The sequence below is a fragment of the Crocodylus porosus genome, unplaced genomic scaffold, assembly GCF_001723895.1.
Source record: "Crocodylus porosus isolate Cpor-Errol unplaced genomic scaffold, CroPor_comp1, whole genome shotgun sequence".
Classification (NCBI taxonomy): domain Eukaryota; kingdom Metazoa; phylum Chordata; order Crocodylia; family Crocodylidae; genus Crocodylus; species Crocodylus porosus.
In genome coordinates, this window is record NW_017728931.1 from 52,548,857 (window position 1) to 52,558,567 (window position 9,711).

Consider the following 9,711-nt stretch of genomic DNA (forward strand, 5'->3'; position numbering starts at 1 on the left):
GAGGATTACAAGTGAAATCAACCCGAAAACATGACCAACCTTTCCCATTCCTCGCAGGTATCAACAAGCACCAAATTCTAAAAAAATTATAGAAGTCAATGGGATTCATTAAAAGGAAGTGAATTGTTTTTGTTGTCTGGATGTGGTCACTGGGTATATGATTTGATCTCAGGGTAACTGCTGTGTCTATTTATTTGTGCACTTCTAAAAAACAAAGCACCAGGCAGACAAGGTTCTTTGGGGAGATGTGATATCTTTTATTAGAGCAACTAAATAGCTGGAGAACTTGTTCTTTGCAAGCTTTTGGGCACGAATACCCTTCTCCAGGCATGTAGTCTGCCTGAAGAAGGGTGTGTGTGCCTGAAAGCTTGCAAAGAACAGTTTCTCCAACTATTAGGTTGCTTTAATAAAAGATATCACATCTACCCAAAGAACCTCATCTGCCTGTGTTCGTAGACCAGGATGGCTACAATCAACAACCCTACAAAGTACCAGGAAATTTGTCTACCAAAGAACATTAAACATATAGATACATGGCCTTGGGGGCTTTGCAGCTTTTGGCATTCAACCACCAATGGTTCTTTGCACTCTTTCCATCCCCCTCCCTCTCAACAACCTCCTTGGGTGTTACGCACCCATTCCCTTTTATTTCAGAAATTCCCTGCACATCCCACTTTACTTGTGCTAGGGGCTCTTTGTGGGTGCATATGCCTTCCTAAAGATCCTTTAATCTTGTCTTGCTAGGACTGGGATCTAATTGCCCCATCTATACTAGGCTTCTCCATTCTCCCCTGTGACAACAGTTCTGTGCTGCATCCCTATTCCCACTTCCTTCCATGCTCACCATCTCTCCCGTGATTGCAACTCTGTGTGTTCCCTTCCCTACCTTCTCCCTTGCCAGGGGCTCTATGGGCTTCCTTTTCCCCCTATAATAATGCCCCCCAGTGTTCCCAGAGGTTTTATACTACCCCAGCTCTTCTGTCCCTCATGCTAGGGTCCCCTTGTTCTCCACAGCCTCCCCAGGACTTTGCTTGCCCCTGGTCTCCCCCATGTCTGGGACTCTGGCAGCAACTGTTCTCTCACAGTAGTAGTTCTGCCTCCATCCTCAATTTACTCCCAGCCAAGGGTAGTATGGTATGTGCCTTCCTAGTCCCTCACACCAGGGTCTCCCATTCCATTCTCTGTGCCTGGGACTGTGCCTTAGTATCACCCTGCCTCCCTCCCTGCCTCACTATTATTCTGGCTGGAAGATGAGTGATTTGGGGTGTGAGAGTATCAACTTGCTATCAACTAGGAGGATGGGCAGGAGAAATGCAGGGCACCAGCCCCAAGTGAGCTGAAGCTGCCAAATACTTTGAAGGAGAGGGGGATAAAAAACGCTAAAAAGGAGGATGCCAGGAGATTCTGCCCTTTATGCCTGGCACTACCATGGCCTAAACAGCCTAACAGGTTCCTACAGGTCAAGAGGCTGAATGCTGGCCCCTAACAATGCCCCTGCCTCCCCTCTGCCCATCCTCCTGCTGTAAGAACCTGTTAAGCTGTTTAGGCTGTGGCAGTGCCAGGCAGAAGGGCAGAGTCTCCTGGCATCCTCTTTTTTACCCATTTGCATTCCCCTGTCCCCCAAAATATCTGGCAGCTTGAGCTCACTTGCTGCTGATGCCCTCCATTTCTCCTGCCAGTTCCCTCTTCTGCATGCCGACCTAATACCTAACTTGGTCCCTGGAGTGTTATAGGGCATGGGACCCCCACTACAGAAAGAGAGTCCAGTAGAGAGCAACAAAAATGATCTGGGGGCTGGGACACATGACTTGTGAGGAGAAGCTGTGGAAACTGGGCTTATTTAGTCTGGAGAAGAGAAAACTGAGGGGAGATTTAATAGCAGCCTTCAGCCACCTGAAGCGGGGTTCGAAAAAGGATGGAGCCAGAGTGTTCTCAGTGGTGGCAGATGACAGAACAAGGAGCAATGGACTCAAGTTGCAGCAAGGGAAGTTAAGGTCAGATATTAGGAAGAACTTTCTCACGAGGCGGGTAGTAAAGCCCTTGCGACACAGGTTGTGGAATCTCTATTCTTGGAGGTTTTTAAGACCCAGATAGACAAAAATAGTTGAGATAGCTGGTCCTGCTGGGAGCAGGGGGTTGGCCTAGATGCCCCAAGGTCCCTTCCACCCTCGTGTTCTAGGATTCAACCTCGTTTAGACCTCAGGCAGCGCTGGGGGGCCCGGAAGATGCCAGCTCTGAGCTTCTGCTTGGCTTTTCAAGGACAAAAAACAACCAGAGCTGCTCTCCTGCCACACAGCACTTGGACCCCTGAGAGGGGGGGAGGTGCGCAAGACTCCTAACCCCACCCTGGTTGAAATCTCTGGGTCTGTGCTGGGGGCCTGTGTGCCCAGCAGTGCTGCCAGGGTCGGCCCACAGAGGCTGTCCCTCGCAGTTGACATTAAGTCTCCCACTATCCAGAGCCCCACCGGGCATCTCTGCCCTGCAGGCACCTGTGAGGGGTCTGCAGGTCTGGGCTGGGAACGCGTGTAGGTGCTTGTGGTACAACAAGAATCACAACTCTGGGTAGACGCGACATCTGTTATGACACCAAGTAGATATTTTAAAAAATCTTTATTTTCGGGCACGGGCACCCTTCCTCAGGCATGGGAGGATGCAAAGATTGTAAAACTTATCCTGGGTGGAAATGAGAGCACAAGAGCATACCACGTGCCCCCTCGCGGCCCCAGTCCACAGCGCCCCTCAGCGACTCCCACAAGCCAGCTCAGCGCAGGGAGATACCGGAAGTCCTCCGGGCGGGGGGGACGTTCTAGCCTCCAGTTCGCTCTTCTATGGTTTTCGGGAGGGGTCACGACCCGGAAATGAAGCGGCCATATTGCCGGGTGACCCCGGGAGTGGCCCTGAGGGGAGGGGAGGGGAGGGGGTGGGTGGTGTTGAGCCCCCGCGACGGGCTGGGTTGGCAGTGAGGGCCCCCTCAGCTTCTTTCCGGGTGAGTGCGGGCAGGGCTTCTCCTTGGCGGGGGTCCCTGACATTCCCCCCGGGGCCTCTGGCCCCAGGGGTCTTCCACTCCCGGGCCTGTCCTCTGTGTGCGTTTTCCACCTCCAAGGGGTTCCTCTGCCCCGGGTCCCCGCTGCCTACCCTCACTTCTTGTCCCCCACGGGCTCCTGCCGCCCCCTTGTCCCCAGGGGCCAGCCCGGGTTTCCCTGGGGCCAGCTTGCTTGTCTCCTCAGCCCCTTGCTGGGGCTGTCTTTCCCCAGGGTTCATAGGGAGTCTCTGCCTTGCTGTCCCTGGCCTGGCTGAGTAGCTGGGGGGAGCCTGCATGTGCTGTGAGGCTGTTTCCTGCCTCCAGTGGGGAGTCTGTCACCTGCAGCTGGAGGTGTTTCTCTTTCCTGGATGTTTTCCAGTGGGAAATTCCCATAATCCCAGTAGGAGTCCAACCCTTGAATTCCTGGTGGGAAATCTTCTCAGCAGTGCCTTGGTTTTTCCTTCCAGGTTGCTCAGGATGCAGGGCTGGGGTTGCAGGTGAATGCCTGAATAATGTACCTGAAAAACAGAATTGTTGACTTTGGGTCTCTTATTCCTTTCCAGTGTGCTGTGCCCTGCACATGTCCCCCATGGCAGTGTGGTCCCGCCAGGCCGTCCTGAGCCTCTATCGCACTCTGCTGCGCCAGGGCCGTGGGCTGCGCTACACCGACCGGGATTTCTACTTTGCCACCATCCGGCACGAATTCCGCAAGAACAAGCAGCTGGAGCAGCTGGAAGACAAGGAGAGACAGCTGGAGAAAGGGCTGGCCTTCCTGCACAGCAAACTGGGGGGGTTGGTTTAGAGATTTCCCTTCTTCCTCTCTTGCTCTGACCCTGCAGCCTTGGTTTTTTGTCTTTTTAAACTTCCACACCCTGGCCCGGTGGTTATGATCCTCTACTTGCAACAGACTTGGGAAAAGGAAGGGGTCTGACAAGTAACACAGGAGCACTCTCCTTTTCCCTTTACAGATGTATTGAGCGATGTATTAAATCTCAAGTAAGTCATTTATTATGAGATCACAATGTTTTTTGATGTTTGCTTTAGTTTTATTCCTACCAATGACATGTATTTTTGTTCCATGGACCAAAATTAATTGGTTTTCAAACTCATTGGAGCAGGGACCATCCTTCTTGAATATTTGGAATTTAAGGTGGACTTGGAAACTGTCCACTGGTTGAGAGACACAAGTGAGGCTGTTTTATGTTGCTTAAATGCAGTTTAATGCCATGCCTTCCACTTGTTGTTAAATCAGTTTAGCAGGACTGACTTTATAATCAGTTAGAAAACTCCCTTATATTATCTTTCCTTGAGAACCTACCTAAAACCAGAAAGGTAATGAAAGAAAATCCCTTTTTTACCCATGTAGTTAACATGTGGAATTTGTGGCGATTAAAATATCATCAAGGCCCATGGTGTACCTGGAACTGAGCAAAGTATTTGTGGAGGAACATGAACATTGTGTTACATGACTTGATTTCTACGTGTGGAGTGAAACCCAATGTGTCTGAGGGCCTTAGCCAACAACTGACACTAAAAAGCAAGATGCTTCCCCTCTGAGCCAACCAGTTCCTAGTGCAGGTTCTTATGTCCTTCTCTGAAGTATCTGGTATTGAATGCTGCCAGAGCAGGAATGCTGAACTAGATCAACAACTAGTCAGAGGTAGTACAGCTCTTCCTGTGCTCCTGACAACCACTTGAATAATTTTCATTTTTCCTGGGTGAGCAAATATTTTTATAGATTCACAGATTGTATGAGGGCTAGAAGGGACCTTGGAAGATCGTTGGGTCCAGCCCTCTGCACCAGGTAGGAAAGACAGATGGGGTCAGGTGACCCCAGCAAGGTGATTGTCCAGTCTTCTCTTGAAGATTTCCAGGGTAGGGTATTGCACCATCTCTGGAGGGAGCTTATTCCACAGTCTGGACACTAACTGTGAAGAAGTTTTTCCTAACATTGGACCTGAGAAAGTCTTCAAGGAGTTTGTGGCCATTACTCTTGGTTTTCCCCAAGGGTCCCCTGGTGAACAGTTGTTCACTGAGTCCTTGATGTACTCCCCTGATGCAGCAGTAAGCTGTTACCAAGTCCTGTCTCGGCCTTCTCTCTTTCAGGCTGAAGAGTCCCAGGTCCCTCAGCCTTTTCTCATATGGCTTGCCATGCAAATCTGTAATCATATGGGTGGCCCTTTTATATTATACCTTATTGTGGAACTTGCTGTTGCAAGATGGTATTGAAAGAAATAGATCAATAAGACTTTCTTAGCAGCATAAGATGGTGCATGAACAAGTAAAGCTCAAAATGATCTTGGTGTCATAAATTACACGTGCTGTTAGTTCTTATGTTTCTGGTTTGCTAACAGATCTGGAGTCTAAGAAACTTCCCTGTGGTTCGAGTGTCTCATACTTATGGATGGTAAAAGGCGTTTCGTTGCTTTTCTCGGATATTTGGCCCCTGAGAAATGAGATGGCTGTCTAGGTAGACACATGGCTTGAGCTCATGTGACAAGGCAGAATGCAGAGCTAAATGGACCATAATTTGCTTCAGTGTGGGAAATCCTAGATTCCTAAGACAAATGAGCAGTGGTCTAGAGCAATGGAGCTTTGGACTGGGATTCCACTCCTCTGACTCTCTGTTCCATTTTCTCCCCTATACCCTCAAGGTGAGATGGCAGGCGCTGGGGAGCGCAAGGGAAAGAAGGATGACAACGGTATAGGCACAGCCATCGATTTTGTGCTATCCAATGCCCGGCTTGTGCTGGGTGTGGGTGGAGCTGCCATGCTGGGCATTGCCACACTGGCTGTCAAAAGGGTAAGCATGGGGAGGTGTGATGGAAGGAGGAGTGTTGTGTGTGTGGGGGGGGGCATGGAGAGGGGACTGAAGAGAATGAGGGCATATAATGGACCCTGGCATGGTAATAACTTTCAAATGGATTGAGACAGAGATTGGGCACTTCATGCAACCAAAATGTGCCCTGTAATGCCATTTCAGATGTATGACCGTGCAGTCAGTGCTCCTAGCAGCCCCACTCGCTTGAGCCAATCGGGAAAAAGAAGCTGGGAAGAGCCAGATTGGCTGGGGTCCTCCTCACGGTTGTTGAGCCAGGACATGAAGACTAATCTGAGCCGGTCCCTACAAACACTTCCCACCAATGTTTCAGCTTCTGATGCAGGTAAGAGGAGCAGTGAGATACATTTTTGCATTATACCAGTTGCCCCTAAACTCTCTGTCCAGTAATAGTGACCTTTAGGTTGGATAGTATTGAATCTGCAGAATAATGCTCAGGCATAGACCTTTACTTGGTGTCTTAATCAGGCCTGAGGAAGGGTGTTTGTACCCGAAAGCTTGCAAAAAAACAATTTTTCCAACTATGTAGTTGGCCTAATAAAAGAGATCACATTTACCCAAAGAACCTTGCCTCCCTGAAGGTGACTGCACTTCACAGCAGCCAAGTTATTTATTTTCACTTTGGAGTGAAATATTGGGGATTATTGTGTCTCCCTCTTGTCTGGCAGACTCATTTCGACCCCCAAAGCACAAGCCATCTGTTAAGAGGAGCCAGGTAGAGCTGAAGAAGTCACGCCTTCGTCTGTCACTGCAAGAAAAACTCTTTGCCTACTACCGGAGGAGGGTGGCAATCCCAGTAGAAGAACAGGCCCGGGCCAAACAGGCTGCTGTGGATATCTGTGCTGAGCTGCGTAGCTTCCTCCGTGCCAAGCTGCCTGACATGCCTCTGCGTGACATGTACCTCAGTGGCAGCCTGTACGATGATCTGCAGGTAATTCATGAGGGCATGTGTTGGTATTATCTGGTAGATTGATTGAGCAGAGGACTGTGCTGTGTCAGCACAACATTCCTGGTTCAAGAGCCTTCAAGTGTCACAGGTACTTCTAGCAAGCTGAGAATATATTTGTGCTGTATCTTTGCAAAACAGATGTTATCCCAGTCCCTGCTCCTTCCATAGTTGCTTGCTCTTGCTCTGCCTCCACTACACCTCATTTTTTTTTTTTTCCCTTACTCACAATACTTACCTTCCACATATCCCTTCAAATGAGTTACTTCCCTTGGGACCCTTGTATATTCCAGTACCTCTTCCCAATTTTTTTTTGATCATACAACAGATCTGGATTGGAGACCAATCCCTGCAATTTATGTCCTTGATGTAAAGATGGCCATGGGCTAAGGTGAGCGATTAAAATGTAGTCCTATCTTGTGTATTAGCACTGAATCAGTACTCTGGGATAGCTTGCTGTGCGTCAACTGAAACTTAGATTTGAGGAACTGATTACGTAAGACATTAAAGATCCCCTGCTGCCTCTCTGTAACAGCTGTTGGGGTCAGCGCCTGATTCTAATGTTGGATATTTGAGATGTGGCAAGTTGAGCTCTGCCTGCAGTTCCATTATTCTTCGCTTCAAATCCTGAACTACTGTGAAGTGTTGCTGAGGTATACCCAGTTCAGTAGTTGATGATATGATCTCTGGATGTAATTTGTGATTGGTTTAAGTTTGTTAGGAATTTTAAGATCTTAGAAGCAAATGTTATGCTCTGCAGTTCTTTCATTGATGAGGGGGAATGAGCTGTAAGCATCTTGCTTGATTAAAGGAATGCAGTAGGTCTCACAAGGGAAGTGGAAGTTACTTCCTGAATCACTGTTTCCAATCCCTTTGGATAGAAGGGATTGGAAGTGGATGGATACTTGGAGCCTGCTGGGAGAGAGCCAACTTTTGCCTTTTCTCTCCCTCCTGACAGGTAGTGACTGCTGATCACATCCAGCTCATTGTGCCCCTGGTGTTGGAGCAGAACCTGTGGTCATGCATTCCAGGTGAGGACACCATCATGAACATACCTGGTTTCTGCCTTGTCCGTCGGGAAAACCCAGAGTATTTCCCCCGGGGGAGCAGCTACTGGGACCGATGTGTGATAGGGGGCTATCTCTCCCCCAAGGCTGTGGCAGACACCTTTGAGAAAGTAGTAGCAGGCTCCATCAACTGGCCAGCTATTGGGGCACTTCTGGATTACGTGATCCGTCCAGCAGCACCTCCAGAGGCTCTCACCCTGGAGGTCCAATATGAGCCGGAACGGCAACTTCTTATTGATTTCCTACCATCTGTGACATTGGGTGACGCTGTCTTGGTGGCCAAACCCCATCGATTGGCCCAGTATGACAATCTATGGCGACTGAGCCTGCGGCCAGCAGAGACTGCACGCCTGCGGGCCTTGGACCAATGTGATTCTGGTTGCCGTTGCGTGTGCCTCAAGATCCTCAAAGCTGTGTGCAAGTCAAACCCAGCTCTGGGTCACCTTACTGCCAGCCAGCTCACCAATGTCATCCTGCATCTGGCCCAAGAGGAGTCTGATTGGTCCCAAAATGTGCTAGCTGACCGCTTCCTGCAGGCACTGAAGGGTCTGATTGGCTATTTGGAAGCAGGTGTCTTACCCAGTGCTCTGAATTCCAAGGTGAACTTGTTTTCAGAGCTCACCCCTGAAGAAGTGGATGAATTGGGCTACACCCTCTATAGCTCCCTTTCAGAACCAGAAGTCTTACTGCAGACGTAATGGGGCCTTACAGAGGAGAATGGCGGTGTTTATCTAAGATGGACTTTGAATCCTGCTAAATATGTCCCCTTCACCACTCTCCCTCTTTCTCCCTGTCCCTCCATCTCTCTTTTTAAGGTCATCATTTCCTACTGTCAAGTTTGGTGCTCCCACTGGATTTCTTGGTGCTACTGGTTTAGTTCCACCATTCTCTGTCCCAGCTGTTACTTTCTGACTGGGGAGAAGGGGGTGGAACTGCAGCTCAGAGACTTGCTTAAAAACCTGCAGGTATTGAAATTGCATATTGGAATCCTATGCTGTCTTCTCCCTGTACTGTCTGCCATGCTGCAGTGAATCCCTTTGCTCTTGCTTTAGAATTGGCAGAATTGGAGCAGTGAATCCAGTGGCAGTTCTAGCAAACTTACTTTTGATGTTCTGTATTTCTCCATTTTTCCTGCTGATTTGCCCTGCATTGCTTGTTTAATTATCTTTTCCCTTGCACATGATATCACCTGCTTCTCTTTCCTCTGTCTCTCTGATCTAGAAGTGCACGGAGCAGCCTGAATGGGATGTTTTTAATATGACTATTTATGGCCGTGACGGCATTTCGGAATGTACATTGTTTGATGATTGTAAAGACAGTACTGTGGGGAAGGGAGGTATGGGAATTACAAGAGAAAAATGTGCATGACAGGTTCCTGCCTCTGTAGGCCAATAGCAGTGTCATGATCTGGGAACGGGTGTATAATGGGTCTCCTATCTGGTGTACCACCACCATGGATATGGGCAGTTCTGGTTGGAGCTGTGACATGCCCTGATGAAGTCAAGGAGAGGGGCTTGCCATCCTTCCTAGCAAAAGCTGCTGGGTGTTCCTGATAGGCATTACAATGGGCGTCAAGAACAGCTGGGACCTCGGACGTCTCTTTTTATGGACTAGAATAGGAAAGAATGAATTAAAATGGGGATGGGCTGTTTTCTTTTTCCTCACTGAGCCAATAACGAAATATGTAACAGAGGGAAGGAGGCTTGTATCTCTTAGAGGATTTTGTCACAGACATGAATAGGCCAGTTCCTCCCATGGTCTAAATCAGCAGAGCCACATTGGCTAATGGAAGCTGAGGGCTTGCCCATGTATGATGAATAAGGTATATTTATCTATA

At 48.9% G+C, this 9,711-nt stretch overlaps 1 protein-coding gene across 1 annotated transcript; it reads left to right on the top strand.

Moving 5' to 3' along the window:
- Positions 1-3,828: 3,828 nt before the first annotated feature.
- Positions 3,829-9,384, top strand: MIEF1 (mitochondrial elongation factor 1). The gene is made up of 5 exons (XM_019544959.1): positions 3,829-4,018; positions 5,677-5,825; positions 6,006-6,186; positions 6,530-6,792; positions 7,766-9,384. The coding sequence occupies exons 2-5, from the start codon at positions 5,682-5,684 to the stop codon at positions 8,570-8,572; spliced, it is 1,395 nt and encodes a 464-aa protein (XP_019400504.1). The 5' UTR covers positions 3,829-4,018; positions 5,677-5,681; the 3' UTR covers positions 8,573-9,384.
- Positions 9,385-9,711: the final 327 nt, after the last annotated feature.